This window comes from Chenopodium quinoa, unplaced genomic scaffold (assembly GCF_001683475.1).
Source record: "Chenopodium quinoa cultivar QQ74 unplaced genomic scaffold, ASM168347v1, whole genome shotgun sequence".
Taxonomy (NCBI): domain Eukaryota; kingdom Viridiplantae; phylum Streptophyta; class Magnoliopsida; order Caryophyllales; family Amaranthaceae; genus Chenopodium; species Chenopodium quinoa.
Window position 1 is genome coordinate 90789 of NW_018743050.1, and position 20498 is coordinate 111286.

Below are 20498 nucleotides of genomic sequence, written 5' to 3' on the forward strand. Positions count from 1 at the left end.
TAGCCAATCGCTTCCAAAGGGCGGCCAATGCGGCCGAGGCTAGGAGGTCTAGGGAACCTATTTATTTTGGGGGGTTAGTGACCCACATTGCTAGAAAACACCTAGGTTGGAACCCGGATGGGCATAGAAAAGTTGTAGGGTCAAACCTCATGGACCTAGCCTATTTAGGGAGTTTGAACTGGGTGCAACCCGTGGTGAGTGATACTTGGTGGATAGTCCACCGACAATCGGGTAGGAGGGATCAAGCCTTTACCTTACCCAAACCCGCCTTGACCAAATTTGAGAAGGGGAAACCTTCTTATACTTTCGAGATTAATGGTCAAGGTGAGGTTCAATCACCTCACCCTTCACCACAACCCCACTAATCCCCCCTAGACCATTCCCCTACTCACCATTCACCACACTATCCATCACCTCCACCCTTCACCTATGGCGTAACCACTTCCTCGGTTGACTATAACGTCGACCCCAATGCCCCTTATGACTTTTTGGCTTTTAGGAGCCAATTAGACCGTATCGAGACGGGGCAAGGGAGAGTTGAGGGTATGATGCAAAACCTAGATTCTAGGTTAAGCACCTTAGTTGGGCGGGTTGGTTACATAGAGAGGAACCTCGGGAGGGGTCTATACCCCATGTATGACGATTATGCCCTTCGAGGGGCTATTCCTCCCGATTCACTTACTCCCGATTGGTTCCAATACCCCCAAGGAGGGTATTCTCACCCCGGTGCGTATGGTACTTATGTGGACTACTCTTCAGTCCACGGATATGGGGGTGATGCTCCTTTTGGGGGTATGGGGGGGAATGTGGACCCTAACTACTTTGAAGGTGGTTCGGGCTATGGTGGTGCTGGACCGAGCCAGGGTGGTGTCGGCTCGAGTCATGGAGGAGGATATGAGAGGATGGATGACGATGAGGAGTAGCTCTTCCTAGCTACCCTCCCAAGTCAATGAGGGCATAACTTGATTTGGCTTGGGGGGAGATTTCTTGTATATATGGTAATCCTCTTTCTCTTTTCTCTATTTATTGCTTTCCTAGTGTAGTTTTTATTGCTTTCCTATTTATGAAAAATACAAAAAAATTGAAAAAAATAAAAAAAATCCCAAAAATACGTTCCAATGAATTATAAATTATGCTTCCCTGTGCCCCTTACTTGAGAAAATTGTTTCGATTCTTGGTATTTGATGATAGGCATTGTGGATTAGTTGATCATGATTTGATGTTTGATTGCCTTGAAACCTTTACATGCATCAATTTTGTCCAACTACTTGTGAATATAGTGCTTGACTAGTTGATTTGGTAAGGAATGTGTGATAGTTCCATAGTTCCTGGTATGTCAATGAATTTGAGTATTGGTTTGCAACTATTAGTAATATTTATATGATTCATTATTATGCACATTGTGGAGGACGAAGGCATTTGTTCTTTTAGGTAGCCTCCAGATATTGTAGATACATTTGTTCCCTTCTTGCTACCCATGTTGTTGCCTTGACTTTTTGTTGTTTATTAGCCACATTACAAGCCTATTTTGCCCCATTGGTTACTAGTCCCAAGCTTGGCTTGGGGGAGCTATTAGTGAGTGAGGTGAGGGAGTTTGTAGTGTGCTTATTATTTGCACAATTTGGGTGGGATTTGAGAAGTTGTTTTGTTGTTATTCATGTTTATTTTTGATGAGTTTGAGAGTTATATTTTCTTGAAAAAATAAAGCATGATATTATGAAAAAAAAAAGAGAAGTTCAAGAGAAAAAAAAATGTGTGAAAAAAAATAAGTGAACTTCAAAAAGAAAAAAAATGTTCAAATGTTCTAGTTGGAGGTTGATCAAAGAAAAAAAAAATAATTTTGAGCTTCAATGAAAAAAATTTAAGTTTGGAAATAAAGTTTGTTTATTCACTTCACTTCTTCATTATTATATTTTATGAGTGATATTGTAAGAGTTGGGATTATTTATTATGATTGGAGTATATTTGGTTGATGTTAGAGTTGGTTATGTAGGAGATGTATGATCATTATTTATTTTGATCATGGGTTTTATTAGGATATGGCTCCTTTAAGCATAGCTTTTCTCTCACTTATTCCCAAATTTATCCTACCCTTTACCCTATCCTTACATTACAAGCTTTAAAGACATTCTGACCCTTGTGTATAGAATTGTATGAATGTGAAAGTGTTGTTTATCAATGCAAGTTATGATTTTGCATATTTTGAGTCGACTAGTTGGATGAGCGTTCATTGTTTTTATACACACGAGAGTGTGAGTTGGGAGGGCATTGTTCACATAGAGGGGTTGGATGGAGAGCGATCGAGTACATCTTTGAAGCATGTTTATTTGATTTACCCTGGATCGTTTGTGCTTGATTTTTACTTTTTGGGGTGAAGCATATTTATTTATTCATTGATGAGATCTTTGCTTAGGGACAAGCAAAGGTTTGGCTTGGGGGAGTTTGATATGTCCATTTTAAATAATGTTTTACCCCCGTCCCTTGGTCGTTATTAGTAGTGTTTTGGGCTCTTTAGAGCCACTTTTATTACTAATTTATGTTTTCTAGTGTTTTCGTAGTTTTAGTTGTATTTTACAGGAAATTGCACTCTTGGAGCATTTTCCCGGGCTTTATGGATCAACTACGGAAGCTAGAAGGACACGACCACTTTTGGAGCTCAGGATCGGTGAGAGCCGGTGATTAAGGGCTCGGTAATTGGGATCCCGGGGTATTCGGACCGAGTGTTCAAGACCCGAAGAGGAAATTCGGATTGGGCCGAGAAATCAAGCCCAATCGAAGTCCGAGCCTCAAAGTGGAGCAAGGGCTCGATCGGGCAGGAGGTCGCCCGATCGGGCGCGGCAAGGCCAGGTGCTGTGCGTGCTTATAGCGCGCCCGATCGTGCGAGCGTCTAGCACGATCGGGCGATGCTGCTGGGAAGGAACGCGAAGAAAAAAGCGTGCCCGATCGGGCGCGTGTTTCTATAGGACCTGATTAGTTAGTTTTAATTTTTGTTTTAGGAAACGTTTATATATGAGTTTTGTACGAAATTTTTGTTTATCTTCTTTCTTAGACTTTCTCTCTCTCCTTAGGATTTTTTCTCTCTCTTAACTTTTCTCTCAAACCTTGCTCTTGATTATTTCCATTAATACAAATTAGTTTTGCACAGATCTTTTATGCATGAGTTTAACAATATTGATTCGAGATTCGACAGATGAGAATTGATGTTTAGATCTAGTTTCAATAGGCAGGTTAATTTATAAATGGTTAAGTCGAGATTAGAGAGATGAGATTTAATTCCGGTAGATTAATTCTGTGATTGTAATACGTAGCGAAAGCCCTTTACAATCTGGTTAATTGATGCATTGATGATTGACTATTATTGATTATTGGTATGGCATGATAATTTCTTATTGAATTATTTTAACGTTTTACAATTGCGGCTTGTAAAAGTATAGCAATATTAAATTGATGAATCGAGCAGATGTTGATTTGATATTAAAGGCTATTTTCAATAAGAACTTAGATCTAGTAAATTGCGAAAGCCTGTTAGATCTATGTTGATTAATAAATTGCGAGAGCCTGTTAATCGTGTTATTTATGCAATGTCAATGATTGATTACTATGTTTTACCCTGGAGTATTATTTATTGGTGAACATATACCCTAGATCCTTTCATATATTGTTTTCTCTCTATTCTCAATCTTAGTAGTTTAGTTCCTTATTCGAATATAAATATTGGTTACTTAGATAATTTAGATTATAATAATTAATTAGGAGTAAAAAGACTTGTTTCCCTGTGGAGATCGACCCTACTTCCCTATCTACTTTAGTTAGAGGACTTAGGAATTATTTTTGATTAGGGGATACGACTTTACCCTGTCAATCAGTGAGCAACCCCTCTCCTCATGACAGCTGCCATAATCTTTTGTCTTCTTTCTCTTTTTAGGATGATCATGTATATATAAGAAAGGGAGGGTAGGGATGTGCAGGCAGGCAGATATTTGTAATCATTAGAGCTAGAGAGTAGTGCCCTAAAGGTACTAAATCAGAGAGTAGTGGCCTCAAGCCACCATTGTGCAAACTTCATCCATTTTCATTAATCAAAAAGCTGCCTACTTTCCTCAAAAATCACATCTTTATTGCTTATTCATCAATATTACAAGTTAAAACTAACCAAAGTGTTACAGACAACTCATTTGATGTGAACGATAAAAATCACGAGATCGTTTGAGGAGTCCACCAATATACTTCCCCTTTTTGATAAATTAGGAGGAAAAGTACCCCAAATGAAGCTCAAAACGACGATTCAACCCTCCAAAATGAAGCTTTTGATGCCAGATATAAGCTGCCAATTTGAGCTTTGTGTCCAATCCAACGGTAGAATTTCTGACAACGAACAGTTTTATAGAAGTTGCCCTGAAATATCCTAGAATGGATACCCCTTTAAAAAACCTCACTTAGCTCTCTTGTGTTTTCTGAGATAAAAAATTACAAAGATCTAATAACTTGGACTAGAGGTGTTAAAAGCATACTCAATCAGATCCGATTTAAAACTAACCCAAAAAATATCCGATTCAAATTTAAATTCACGTGGATACAATAATTTTATGTGACTCAACTTTAAAAATTAAACCGACCCAACTTGAACACATCAAACCCGATCCGAACATCCGATTTGACCCTCTACCTAAGACATTTCTAGTTAATACGGAGTAACAATTAAAGTCACATTAAAGGGGGTGATAATAATAGAGGTGCCGTGTCGTTGGATATGGTGGGTTTGAGAAGGACCCATCTAACGACACGGCACCAGCATTCATTGCCATTTAACTGACATGTGGCATCTTCTAGTCATGCTGCCACCACTAAATCTTCACTATTTTCCCAACTAATTAAAATTTTCGTAACATTTATAATTAATTATGCACTCAAATATCATTAACAAACAAACAAAAAAAGTATTATATTCGAGAAAATAAAATTATACTACTACTGTATAATATTAATTGTTAATAGTAAGGCGGTTCATCAAATTCATATACTTGTAAGTTAATTATAATTATTCTTCTACACGTACCATCAAAATTAAAAATTTCTAGAAAAATAAAATACAAATGAATGTACCAGTGGGATTTATAGCGAAGCTTTGGAGCTTCATCAAATTTTTGCCCTTTTTCATTTCGCTCTTTATTTTGGGCATCCTCAAAGGTTATAATACTTCTCATTTTTTTTTTTTGATAAAATTTTTGTTACAATCAATATATATATTTTTGTGTAATTTTTGCTTTTCTCTTAAAAAAGAAGATATCTTTTGTTGCATGTTTTGCTATGTAATTAATTTGGAAGGTTAAGAGCTTGTATTCTTGCTTACTTAAGTTTTGTTATTTAATTTGTAAGTTATGAGCTTGTTTTTTTCTTAATTGATTGCTTAATCTATGTATTAAAAATTATATGGTTGCCTAACTTTTAATACAGATATAAAGTGTATGTGTAATAAATGGTGTAAGATCAATAGGTTACGTTTGATTGAAGGTAGTCATTTTTTTAGGGACAATTGGGGAGATTACTACTCGTATTTAATTAAGGTGAATGATGTTTTGATGGTTAGAGTCCGAGTTACGAAGACCCTATTCACTTTACCTTAAATAAGTTTAGTTCAGTAAAAATAATTTCAGTTCAGTAAAACTCAATAAACTTAAAGAAAAATATAATAGAAAATCAGTAAAATTATTTTCAGTTCAGTAAATAATTTAAGTTCAGCAAAAATAATTTTAGTTCAGTAAATAATTTAAATTCAGCAAAAATAATTTTAGTTCAGTAAAAATAATCCCACCTCAGCAAAAATAAGGTGAAGCGAACGGGGCCTAAGTGAGCATAAATCGTCTCAACACGATACATAAGTACTCCGTAGTCTGTAAATAGGCAATGCTGATTGAAAGTTTTTAACTCATGCATTGGAGAGTACATATAATGATATCATGGTTTTGTAGTGTCCCTAATAATGGAGATTGTTGAAGTTCACTACAATCTATATTGTTCCTCTAGCTATGCAATTGAACCGACTATAAAAGAATACTTAATAAAGGAGAGTCAAAATGAATGTAACTGTCCACCTTATTATTATCTTATCAAAACTAAATCACTTTAGCTAGACTAATCTGAACTTATAACAAATTTCACCTAGGATGGTGATTATGGTCTTATTGAGTAGTTGGCAGAAATGTAACACTGCAATCATAGAGTTCCAAACGAAGCATCTAGTGTGTGTGTGTGTGTGTGTTTTTTTTTTTCAAGCATGTAGTGTTAGATTTTACGGAGTAGTTGGTTGACAATATGACCATCACTAGTTGCCTTGCTACCATTCAAATCAAAATTGTATTGTATCAGAGATAGGAAAAGGGATACAGACATTATGAATACTTACTTATGCCAGCTTCATCATCCGAAACTTTGATAATTGAGGGTAGTCGAGTTTCATATCTAAATTATTACGTGCCAACCACATTCTTGTGTATTGACCTACCAAGTCTGGTTGTCCATGAGGATGTTAATGAGACATTGAGTCACTGAATGTTTATGTCGACCGTGTTTATGATCTCATTCATTACTAGTTTTGGCTTTGCATTTATTTGAAGATTTTCTTATATTATTAAGCTCGAGTCAAGCTCCTGGTAAAAGATTTTAGGAGTTGCCTGCACATTGTACAGAATATGTCAGACAAAATTGTTGTTTGATACTAAATTATTTTCAGATGGCCAATTTACATGTTAAAGGACACTTGTTCTCACTTGGATTTTCCAAGAATCAAAACAAGTATATGCAAATTTACTACTCTGTAGTCTTAATCTTGGCTACAAAGTACAAACTCGCTTTTTGCATTTTGTATGAACCAATGACAGTCCCAAAATTTTCTTGTTCTCTACTAGCAGTTTTGCAGTTCAATTGTTACAAATCACATTGTATGATTCTATTGTAGCAGTTTCATACAAGTAATAACAATTTTGTGGAAAATGATTGTGTGACGACTCATTTCACCCCTACAATTGTGAAATACATAGTCAGGGTAATTTATAAGGTGGGATGATTAACAAGGGAAACACATTTTAACATACAAAATGAGATTTGTACAGAAAGATGCGAAATAGATACGTACGGAAAGATACATATTATATAAGTGTGATCATGTAGGCTTTAGGCTAATCATATTTTGCACAAATTGATACTCTTGATCTGATTTACATATTGCAGCTTTAGTCATCAGTCCGATTGCAGCTGGCATTATCGGTGTTGGAAACTCTTCGGTGATTATTGGACTTTGGCCTGCCCATATCATTTGGACTTTCTACTGTGTAGCAAGGTGTGTTTTGTTCTTTTCATGCTATTCTAGCAGAACAAATTATATGCCTTCATAAATCTTTATCACTTTCATGGTATTTTACTATTGTGTTCTTAAACCTATTGTATTTTGGCATTTGAATAACAGAACAAAGAAACTTGGAATTACGCTGAAGATTTTGATGCTGCTTTCCTTGCCATTGCCTCTTGTTCTTTGGCCTATTGCTGGTATTCTTGGGAGCTTTATAGGTGGCTTTGGATTTGGGTTTTTTTCGCCAATACTTGCAACTTTTGAAGCTGTTGGAGAAAATGTCGCTGACAAAACCTACCATTGCATAGTTGTAAGTCCAATTTGGTTATTCTTTACCAAGAAATAGAGGATGATGACCGTCCTGAAGGACCTCAAACATTATTCTTCTTGTCAACATTTTACTTTTTCCATTGCAGCATAGATTAATTCTATGGACTATTACTATTTCGGATTGCTTACATTTGATATTTGTTTTCTTAGGATGGCTGTTGGGAAACGATTCAGGGAAGCTGCACAGTGGTACGGGACTTCACTGATTTTTGCTTCCACTCCTACTTCTCCTACATGGATGAGCTCATCATGAAAAGACCCGCTGATGAGAAGCCTCTGGAGATAAAGTAAAGATAAATTGTGTTTTTCCCAAACAGATAATGTGCTTGTTCATGCATAAGAATTTTTTGAGGGTTGGATGTTTCTACTCATGCACTGTTTTGTCTCTTCGTAGGCTATCAAGGTTGCCGGGTTGTTTGTTGGTCAGCCTAGTCGGGTTGTTGATAGATGTACCTTCGATAACAGTTCTTGCTCTTTGGAAGAGCCCATACATGCTTTTTACTGGATGGAAAAGGCTAATTGAAGATTTCCTTGGAAGAGAAGGACCGTTCCTCGAGACAGTATGTGTCCCATTTGGTGGTCTGGCCATTATCCTTTGGCCTCTTGCCGTGGTTGGATCAGTTCTTGCTGCATTTATGTCTAGTTTTTTTCTTGGATTCTATGCTGGTATTGTCGTTCATCAGGTGTGTGATCTTTACTTTGTGAGAGAGGATTTAATGTCTTTTTTTTTTTTATAAATATATATATAGCAAATATCAGATATAACATACTCCGTATCACAGAAGCAATTGCAACATATATGATAATACGCAGTATTAATTCCTTACGTATCTAATATACTCTTACTAAACATGCCTTGAAAAACCAGTGAGATGATGTTAATTACTTAAATGGTCACAGGAAAAATCTTTGAGAATGGGAATTGCATTTGTTGTAGCTGCTGTCTCACTCTTCGATGAGTATGCAAATGACTTACTCTATTTGGAACCCGGATCACGCCTTCCCAGGTATCTTACCGAACTTCAACCATTAAGTTTATCAATTTATGTACAAAATTCTCTTCCCTCACTGTCAGATTACAATTGAATTTTATGGCAATTTTTTGGGACAGCCAGGCCAAGATATCGTAATCATGTCCCTCCAGATAGCTTACATAGAAGAAACTCATCATATGACAATGGAAGTAATGTTGAAAAGGATGGAAAAGAAGAGCTAAGTGATTCAAAGCTTATCTCACAACGCTCGAGAACATTGAAAGCAGCAATTCAACAATATAAGCCTATAAAGGTAAGATGACATGCATGATCCTCACTCCTCACTGAGTTTCTATGCCACTTTAGTAATTGCATTACTACCACCGAATAATCCTGCACTAGTACTTACGAGAAATAATTTTATCACTTGTAACAATTCTTGGTTGTGCGAGCCAAATCTCTCATTTTTCCCAACTTTGAAACACTTTCTTGATTTAGGAATGCAGGTTGGAAGGGTGTTTTAATAAATTAGAAGATAATCTTGATTTTTGAATAAGATTTTCTGATATTCGTTTCTCATGATATCTTACTGCATTTTATTGGTGAAAATTATTAGGTACTGGATTGGTTGTTTAAATCATGTGAGGTGAATGGAAGGAAATTACTTCATGAAGGTCTGATAAATGTGAGAGACATCGAAGAGTGTGTTGTGAAAGGGGACTGCAAGAAATTGGGTACTGCACTCCCTGCATGGTGCATTTTGAAGTGTTTGCTTGCCTCTGCTAAGTCGGATGCACCTGGTTTAGTCATCTGTATGGTTCTACCACACCTGACATCCTGTAATTTTTTCAGTATTGACGTGTATGCCCTAATCCTCGTGTGTTTTTTCTGTAGCTGATGAGGCAGATTTGACGATTACAAATTGGCCAAGAGATAAAATGTTTCAGTGGTTAATCGAACCTTTGTTGGTCATGAAAGAGCAGATCAGAATATTAAATTTGGATGACAGTGAAGAGGCTTGTTTGTGTCGAGCAATCATGATTTGCAAAAATGAGACACCAGAGGATTGGGATAATATTGGGTTTCCATCTGAAGATAATGTCAGAAGAGCACAACTACAATCTGTCATCAGAAGGTATGTATTTGCGTAACATATAGATTATATCAATGCAACTCATAAAAGTAAAACTATGATTTTGCTTTCTACTTCCCGGCAATTTAAGTCATCTAGAGGGTTATGATTTAAAACTGCAAGTAATAAACAAAACATTATTGTCCCTCTAGATTGCAGGGGATTGTGGGATCCATGACAAGAATGCCAACTTTCAGGCGGCGATTCCAGAATTTGGTCAAAGTATTGTATATGGAGGCTGCCAAGACTGGTGCCTTGGTGAACTACATTGTGTCAAACTCTACGGAAAAAAAAGCTACACAGAGTGAGAAGTTGGATCAAACCTCAGAAGAAACAGCCAGGGGAGGAAGCGAGCATAACGTGGCAAATATGTATAGGCAGGCATAGCATTTCTGAGATATTTTGGTAGTTGAGTTGCAGTCTTGCAGATGCTGGAATCAGAAAGGGAGACTTTCAATGCCAATGAATGGAACTGATCAACCAACTATCAGATGTTTTGTAAAGATTAACTCTACTGCTAGCCCACAGCCCGATAATTTAGCCGGTGAAAGCAATACTAGGTTATAGTTCTTTTATTGAAGCTTTGACAGAAGACCATGAATGAACTAATTAGTCGATTGCTCTCTTATAGGAACTAATTTTATGATTTTGGTCGTTAAGGCACCTAGATGTCCTTGATCCTCGATAAAACCAGTTGTACCATATGCATGGTTCCAAGAATACATTATTTGACCTGTAAACTCATTTGGAGTCCTTCCAAATGAATAAAAGAGCCAAATTAGTAGCTTCAGTAGGTTCTACAGTAGATATTACCCTTGTTTGTAGATAATATTTTTTATTAATCACACTATTATAAAATATCTTATATAAGTTGCTATAGTTTTCTGTAAGAACCTATCTTATTTGTTGTGTTTTCAGATTGTATGTAATGCAAATTCTCATCTGATTGACAAACCAGATACTCAGATGCTAATGGAAAACCAGACACTGTAGTACTTCTAAAGAAGGGTAAAGAAAATTTGAAACCAGGAAATCATTCAATATAGATATGCAATCCAATAAAACATTCAAACCCACTAAAATCTCAAATAGTGTGTCGAGAACTACAGTACGAAACAAAAAAACGAAAATAACAAGCTGCTTATGAGTTTGCAACAACGTTTATAACCTCCAAGGCTGCTGCAGCAGAGGTTGGAGTACTGAGAATTAGAGCAAAAAACTTTTTAAAAACAAATGAAAATGACAAGCTGCTAAAGAGTTTGCAACGGTTATAAACCACTAAGGCGGCGACATCAACATCTCAGTCTCCAGATTTGATGCCCATGAACATGCCTCAATCATAAACCACTAGGGCGGCTCACACCTACATCCCAGTCTCTTTCTGACATCTGGATTAGCAAAGTTCATCCTCAAGTCCTGTGAATTTTCAGGAAAAGCAAGAGTACCTTTCACAATTAATTTGCTTAATCTGATGACTTTATATAGATATAACACACTATTCAATATGCCCATAAACTATCCAGCCAGATATGAAGATTTTGATACAAAACAGACTATAACAAAAGACGACTCTTCTATACTGATATATTTTAATAAACAGCAAAAAGTCAACATATAACTTACGCAACTTCCTGTATCCAACAAGCTATAGCATTTTTAAACAGACTCATACATGCCAGACGGCCCAGACATACTCATTACTTCATAGTAACATCATAATGTAGTTAGGTGCCTGAATTATCTCTGTTCCCTCAGAAGGAAACTGGAAAAGAGCTGTAAAATACAGAACACTTAAAAAAACCACTTGAAAGGAAACATTTGTAGCGTTCATCATAATACAAACTAAAACGGGAAGATAATTTTTTGATATTGATCAGAATTTTTTCAGGATGGGGAAAGTAAGCTACTGATATATTTCTAGTTCTCAAATGCAACAATGAAAGAAACTGGTTTGGCTGAAGACATCACAGGCTTGCTTCAAAAACTTTAGGATCTCTAAAATTGAATCTTAATATACATACTTACATAGTACGAATGTGCTTTCCCCACAAAAATCTTAAATGGATGCACATACTACTTCAGCATAACATTTGACTAATTCTAGTATGCTGCTAGAAAAACAGCTATTAAATATCATAAACCAAGATGTTTTCTACTAAATATCATAAACCAAGATGTTTTCTACTAAATTTCTAGTTTATAAGTTACAACAATCAAAGTAACATGTCAAATAAAGTTGTATTCACATCAACATGTAAGTACACCCACACATAAAACTAAGTATTTGCAAATAAACAAGACAAGAATGGATCCAGAGACACATAAGCAACTAAGATGATGAAATGACATATCATTATGTCCTAGAGAGAACACCCAGCTGTTTATAATACTAACCCTCCCAGTTGCCAAAAATGGTCATGAACAGAAAGTTCTCATGTGCGCATGAAAATATCAACGAATCAAACTGATGTAATTTAGTAATTTACCAAGTGTCCATACTTATACAATACAAATTAATACTGCAGCTAACAACCACTGTCACACTGTGCATTTGTAAGATGCCAAGGAAAATAAGGTCAAAGGAAATACATAAATATATTTCTTACCGTACTAAGAAATGGGGAAATCAAAAGTAGACAGGTCATTACTCATGAGGGCTAAACAGCATGCAAAAGCTGGACTCAAAGCATTTTTATCACCCTTTTTTTTAATTTTAAGCAAATATTTATTTATTTTATTTTATTTTTTTTAATTCTAAGAGACTCTTGTTCAACAGCATAAGCATCCTTAAGTGACAACAGTGTAAATTGGAAACTCAAAAGATGAAGATATACACATAGAAATTGATAAAGTCCCGTAAAAGAGGGCCAAGAGGAGATTTGAAGAGAGGGAAACACATAAGAGGTTTGAATAGGCCTTGCAAAAGAAAATAAATAAAATTTGCAAGCAGAATGAGAGTATACATATATGTCATTAGTTAATGAACCGTGTTAATACCCCTCTCTTCGCTCTAGAAACTCTAGCCTTCATTATTAAACTTTGGAGGGACTTCCATCGGTTGTTACTGTTGAAAAGCCCCATTCTTTGTTTTTTGTGAGCCTTTTATCTTTATTTATGTTTGTTTTAGGTTTATAAAAACTCTTCCTCTTCTAGGAGAAACGTTTCTCCCGCAAAAGAAAAGGGTTTTCTTCTTCATTAGGAGAATTTTTCTCCATTGAAAGAAAGGTTTTTTTTTTCCTCTTTTGAAGGGGGATTTGTTCTTTTGTTATAGAGTTGTTTCAAGGATAAAGATTTGTGCGGGATAATAAAGGAAGTTAGTTTTTCAATTACAACTAGACGAATGAGGCGGAAATTTTCTTTACGGGTACAACAAATCGAAAGAACCCCTCGTCGAAGAAGGTTGTAAATCATAATAATGTGAAAAAAGGTATAAAGAATGTACGATTTGCCACAATGATCGTAGCTTTGCTGAAATTTGATTTGATTCAATGGTCACGTATTTGTTAGATATAAATTTCTTTCTAGATTTCATTGACTTTATATTTATGAATGAATCTTTGTTATTAAATTAAAATTTTCAAAAAAAAAAAAAAGTATACATATTTAAAGTCAAGTCATTGTCTTTGCTTAAAATTTCTCCGTCCAACTGTCCAACACTCCAACGTCATATTTCCCTTGATCCCCAATGGACTCATATCACTCTTAATCATCTTCCTCTAAGAATAATATTTTTTTTTTCCTTTCTCGGATGGAATCTAGACAAGAGTTACTTATAAATTCTAACAGTCCATTATGATATTTGATATTTGCACAGAACATTCATTAAAACTTCAACACAAAGAGTTACAACTCTTATGCAAAATATGTATGTGTGTGTGTGCGCGTGCACGTGTGTGCGTGTGTGTGCGCGTACGTGCGTGTGTGTGCGCGTACGTGCGTGTGCGGGGCGTGCGTGCGTGCGTGCGTGTGTGATTAAAGTTTAGAACACATGATTAAAAATATAGAACATAGAAGTAAAAATTTAGAATATCTACGTGAGTGATAATTTAGAACATTTGATTTGCAAAATTTAGAACATCTAATTCCAGATTTAAAACATGTGCGTAAAAATTCACGTGACAAATATCAGTCACACACATTAGATCTAGCTAGATGTTTCAAGTTTACGTGACAAAGAAGAAAAGCGTATATTTTAAGGAAGGATATCAGTCAGACATGCATTAAAATTTGCAAGACATAGGGACTATAAATGCAAAATCTACACATGACCAAGAAAAACAAAATAACTCGTCCATGTAAATAAAGAGGAAAAAAAATGGACTAGACATGCTAGCAGAATATAATGACTAGATCAGAGACTTCACATAAACAATCCACGGGCTTTTGGGGGGAGGGGGGGAGGGGGGGGACTTAAATATACACCCTGATTTGGGAAGCTATGGGATTATGACATTCGGCTCATAAAATGAAACAGCAAGATAATACTTTACCAATTGATGCAAGTTCAAAGCCAGCAAGGAAAAAAGAAGCTTACATCAAATAGACGGCAAGTGCACTCTATCTGCCTTATCCTCGCCTCTGCATTCTTCTTCTCATTTTTTCGTTGCTGATAAGTTACACAATCGTCGTTCCCCAATAGAACCAGACTTTCCGAAGAGAATTCTGCATGCGCAGCTATGTATGACTTCAGGGGCCGAAGATCCGCAACTTCTACATCTTCCACAATCGGGTAGCCAATCCAGCTACCCTTCCCACATATAATCAATCCTCCATTCCTAGTGACGCTAATTAATTGTTTCCGTCCTCCATGATTCAAGTTAATTGAGAATAGTTTGGTCCATGACTCTTTCACATTATACTCTTTCATTACCTATATGTCATATTGATTCTCAGGAAGTTGATGGAACAGAAAAATAGTCCCAGAGGACCCCGCAATCTGATGATTTAAGTTAGCATTAAGTTTCCCACCCTGAGGACATGCCATTTCCACAAAAGTCTCAGCACTCAGACTAAATGACACAATACAGCACTGATTACTATCTTTGCGAGTCAAGAAATGGAGAGCACCATTAACAAAAACCGGAACACTTAGTTGCTGCAACAGCATAGAAAACTTGACACTTCTCCATGATTTAGTACTCAAAGAGAAAATGTCAGCGGAGCATAAAAAGGGTTTAGTCCTGTAAGAAAAAGGCTCACGGTCAACTCTCCTACCTGCTGGGCAACTATGAAACCAAAAGGCAATCCTCAAAATTTTATAGTCATTAGCTAAAGCATCAAAGCCAAACCCAAAAGAACATTTTAGGTAAGTCCGTGATGTAATATCAGACGGTTTACCATAAAAATAAGGAACCGGATAAGACTTTCTGATGGCGGGGTTCCACAGAGTCACAAGGTCATAAGTTTCATCCCATAAGCAAATGAGCCCATCAACACAACCCACAACTGTGTAGTACTCCCTTAGAGGCTGATAAAATGGAAAATCAAGTTCCCCAATTGTTTTTCTAAAAGTTCTTAAAGCACTAGATCTACACTTTTCATCAAATAAGGTGTAGATTTCTTTATCGGTGAAGCACCTAAAGAGCAGATTATAGTTACCAGTAGATTGGTTGTGAAGTTTGTGTGAAGAAATGAAATTGGGACTATTAATCAACAAAGACCAGGATTTGCAAACAGACCTGAATCGCAGCAGAGACTTTGTAGGCAATCGCACCAGAATTTTCAGCACCAATTTTTCAGGATTATCACTCATTTTTATTTATTTATTTTTTTTTCAGAACAAGGAGAATGGGGGTGTAGATGAATCCAAAATCAGGTTTAAAAAGGTGAGAGAATGGCTGCAGAAACTATATGAAGGAATTGAAAGAGGATGGATGGCCTTCTGAAAACCTAGTCCACTATGCCTTCTGAATTTGGGCCATCAAGGCTCCATTTACATTTAGTATAACGCCCCCAAAAACTTCAAATCATATCAAAGTGAATCGAATCCCAAATGATACAGCCCATATTAACTTAATGTATTTATTCAATTCATTTATCAGAATGGAAATGAATGATTTCTAGCAGAAAGAATCATGCATATTGATTACTTACCATATAAAAATCACAACTATGATCAGATTGATCACATCATATAATTTAATAATTACTCCTTCCGATCCTTTTTGTTCTATTGACTTCTAATTTTAGGCTGTTCTTTTAAGTTCTACCCACTTTGCTTTATTTTATGAACGACATACTCTCTTTATCATCTTACCTTTCCATCCCCACAATAATTACACCTTTTCAAACTCTCTCTCTCTCTCTCTCTCCCCCAACTTTATTCACTTTTCTTTACACAAAGCCACCCTTTAACATCCTCTCTCTTACGTTATCTTACACCCACTCACAGTGAGTAGAACATAAAAGAACGGCGGTAGTATTAACTAGGTTGAAAAGAATTGACTTTACTGACATAATCTTAATGATATATTTGATAAGAGCTAAATGGCAAAATGCTCCATAACAAATGATGATATTTACAACACTAATGCAGGGAGGAACCTTCAAGAACAGTATATGTGCATAATCTTCTTCAAGACAGATTTTTTAACATAAAAATAAAAATATAAAGCTAAAATCTTAAAGAAGCTAAAGGTAACAAAGTCCTAAACCTGTTTAACTATTTACACTTCCGTTTATTTCCAATGGGCCTTTTGGTAAATTAAGGACGTGCTAATAATCCACAACAACAAAGTTCTGAAAGAACAAGCCAAATAAAACGCTTATAAATACAAACATTCATTGCTTGAAGAACTTAGCCAAGCACACATCTAGCATTACATAGATGAATTTTAATGTGTGTAAATTAGGGATGTGTTTACATTTCACCACAACAGTGTTTTGGAAGAATGAGTCAAATAAGACGCATATAAATGCAAGCACTAATAAAGTTGCTTGAAGAACTTATCTAAGCAGAAATCTAGCATTACATTGACAGATAAAGCATACCCGCCTTTGTCCTTCCCATCACTTTAATAACAAATAATGGTCTTTGTGGCTGACTTGTTCACAGCATATGCTACACTTATGAATGGATCCAAAAACAGTGAACTTACAGTATTGTATGCTTGAATTTAAACAGGTAACTAAATCAGCTCAATTCAGGCAAAATCATAGTGTTGAGCTAGCAGACTTTTGATAATTTGTTTCATTTGGGATCGGATAATTCTAAAACCATTCACCAACCGAGCACCAATAAGTATAGAACTTGATTAATGAACACCTATGCATAAGTATGAGGCCAAACAGGATGATTACAGTTGGAAATGAACAACTCCCACAGAGATTCACAAATTTACATTGTTTTAAGAACTTGTTACTTATTTATGTTCCAAATCACATTAGACCAGACCTCATGCAGATTACACCAAGCCAAAAATTATTTCAATTAACTTATATGTAAATATCTTTAATTGTGTATCAGTATAAAACATTATATAAAGTAGATATTTGAAAATTACACTGAGAAGAAACTAACAAGATCCCACATAATATTATTTATCTAAAAAAATTTATGAAAAAATAAGGTCAAGATTAACTTACCACATTAACAATTTATTCCTACTATAAACAAAGCACTTCTGCCAGAATACTTACATCAAACAAATGTATAAAAGTATAATAAATGAATGTATATAAATAAGTACAATAGATTTCCCTAAATTTTACAGAAGAATAACAAATGCAATGAACCAACAAAGTTGTTACAAACTCGAAGGAAAAAGAAATAAACCATTATAAGGTAGATTCGGATATGACATATGCATTTGTCAAAGTATCAAATATGTCATTACCTCAGCAACTTCAGCAAAATATGTTCTCTGGCATAAGAGATATGACACCAGACTATTAAGGAAATCAATTGAACAATTCTGACTAAATGCTTCCTGGTCTAAATATGAAATGATAGACAAATACATGGCAAGAATTGTAAAGTAATCCCAGTAGACCAAAACAGCAATCCGCACAAATACTCAAGAAAATAAAAAGAAAGAAAGATAAATCCAGCCACACACCTTTGTCCTTCCCATCTCTCTAATGGTCTTTGGCCTATTCTACCACTTCTTTATGAGATTGTTCTTTCCAGCTTCCATAAATAATCTATACTGAAATACTCTAGTAATCTCATAAAATACCAAAAGTCTATTAAGGTAATAACAATTTCATAGGAAAACATTTAATCATGAGTCTAATACTAACTGTGAAATCTAACTTGCGCAATACACTTATACTCACAAATATATGTGAACTCGTACTCAAAGAGCTTGAAATATAAGTGCAAAACAAGGAACAAGATTCATTCATAAGCTTATCTATTACAAATTTATGATATAAGCTACTTCCTCTACTTATGTATTATTTATAAATTATTGCAAAGTGTAGAGGCTGTACAATATCTAAGAAGATCAAGTCACAAAAAGAGAAAAAGAGAGAAATATAAGAGGGACCCATGAGATAAGAAATGCGATAGCTCAAATAAGCCAAATCATATGCAGGTAATATATTCAATTACCCTCTTGAAAATTACCAACACCGATTTTTCTACACAAAAGAATTTACACCAAAGGCAATCACAACAGGCATGCACAACAACCACACAAATTGAACTAATCACAAGTAGGGTACCTTAAATGCTCCTCAAATTTGGTTTTCTCCTCCAAAACCTTGTATTAAAACATTACAATTATAGTCCAACTTAAGAAGAGTAACCAAACAGCTCATCGAAGCATCAAACCAAGCCTGAGATCTCTCTTATCGAAGTATAAAACTTATAGGCAACTATCGTGAACGACTCTGAATATATCCAAATGTAACAAATCTTACAAGCATTCAAGAACATAAAAAAGAAAGAAAAAAACATCCCCGCTTAAAAAACCAAGCACTTGAATTTAGATAGATTTTTCTTAATTACATTGAGGTAGCCGATTTGATAATTACATTGAATTGGCCTATTCTACCATTTTTTATGAACTTGTTTCCAGCTTCTACAAATAATGAATTGCTAATATACTCTTATTTTTCACATACAATACCAAAAAGTCTATTAAGGAAATAACAATTTCATTGTACAAATCTACTTCATTAGTTTAATAAGTGTGAAATCTAACCTGTGTAATACACTTATATTCACAACTACGTGATATATAGTCACATAAGCCGCTCAAAGATTATCCAAATGTAACAAATCTTACTAGTATTCAAGAACATAAAAAGAAAGAAAGAAATATCCCCTCTTCAAAAACCAAGCATTTGAAATTCATTATAAACAATAAGGAAACTTTCACTGAGATGGTTTGAGATTTTCTTAATTACATTGAGGTAGCCGATTTGATAACTACATTGAATTGGCCTATTCTACCACTTTTTATGAAATTGTTTCCAGCTTCTGTAAATAATCAATTGCTAATATACTCTTATTTTTCACATACAATACCAAAAGGTCTATTAAGGAAATAACAATTTCATTGTACAAATCTAATTCATTAGTTTAATACACTTATATTCACAACTAGGTGATATATGTGAACTCATACTCAAAAAGCTTGACATATAAGTACAAAACAAGCAACAAGATTCATTCATAAGCTTGCCAATTACGAATTTTTTATTTAAATTTGCAGAAAATCAAAGGAGAGCAGAAAACACACAATCTTTTGTCTTTAGCTGCAACCCCATCTCTCTAAACACCCATTTGTTCATGGATTAATCTGGAAAATGACAATGTAAAAAGCAATTAGTATTCAAAAAAAGTTAAGCAATGAAATAAAATTATAAGACAACCATTGATTTACCTAAGAGCTGGTGTGTATGCAGGATTCGATTTCAGGAAAAGGGTTGAGTAATTTGCAGATAAATTCATCTAAAGATGCTAATTTGATCCTCAAATTCTCGAGTTTTGGAAAGAGAAATGTTCGAAAGGAGGAGACCCTCTTATGGGTTGTATTTTTGTGTAGTGTTGTTTCATTTTTAGAAGTGTTGATGAATTTGATGACTGATGAGGGTGAAAGCACAACCGAAGGAGGTAATAGTATATTGGTCGGTTTCAAAAAAATAAGGGGTTATTTGGTTTACAAGGAAAGTACAAATTCCCATGAAATTTCAATTTAAATCGAAAGAGGTGATAGTATATTGGTCGATTTTAAAAATAGGGGGTCATTTGGTTTATAAGGGAAGTACAAATTCTCTTGAAATTTCAATTTAAATTTGTACTCCGTGGTAAATTCTCATGGTGGGAATTCAAAATTCCCATGAATTGTCAATGCCCTTATTTTCAGGTTTTTGTGTCAATCAAACAAGAGGTTAAATATGAAATTTATGAAAATTTTGACTTCCCAACAAATATTTAATCAACCAAACAAGGGCTAGGTTGGATGTTTGTTTGGGAATTGAGAAAGTACAAGTAGTTTTAGACAAATCAAATTTTTTTTTAGGAAAAAAATATATGCAATTCTAAGAACTGCATATAAGAAGCTAAAAATGGATAGAAAAGACAACAAATAAACATTTATTACACCAATTTATTCGTGTCGATAAATTTCCAACTTAATACTACTCCCTTCGTCCCCGAAAGAACGACCCTTTTGGGTTGATTTTGCGGGTATTAATAAAGTTAAATAAAAAGAAGTAAAATTATATTGGAAAGATAAATTTATATGGGGTTTACAAAAAAGTAGAG

General features: G+C 35.0%; 1 protein-coding gene and 1 pseudogene across 1 annotated transcript; one reads left to right on the forward strand and one right to left on the reverse strand.

The window, feature by feature from the left end:
* The first annotated feature begins 4916 nt into the window (after window positions 1-4916).
* On the forward strand, window positions 4917-10660 carry LOC110730804 (uncharacterized membrane protein At3g27390). Its single transcript, XM_021910627.1, has 10 exons — window positions 4917-5187; window positions 7228-7336; window positions 7463-7655; window positions 7826-7962; window positions 8070-8358; window positions 8576-8682; window positions 8791-8962; window positions 9266-9461; window positions 9544-9784; window positions 9934-10660. The coding sequence occupies exons 1-10, from the start codon at window positions 5094-5096 to the stop codon at window positions 10166-10168; spliced, it is 1773 nt and encodes a 590-aa protein (XP_021766319.1). The 5' UTR covers window positions 4917-5093; the 3' UTR covers window positions 10169-10660.
* A 139-nt stretch (window positions 10661-10799) lies between these two features.
* On the reverse strand, window positions 10800-19890 carry LOC110730805 (annotated as a pseudogene).
* Between the last annotated feature and the right edge of the window lie 608 nt (window positions 19891-20498).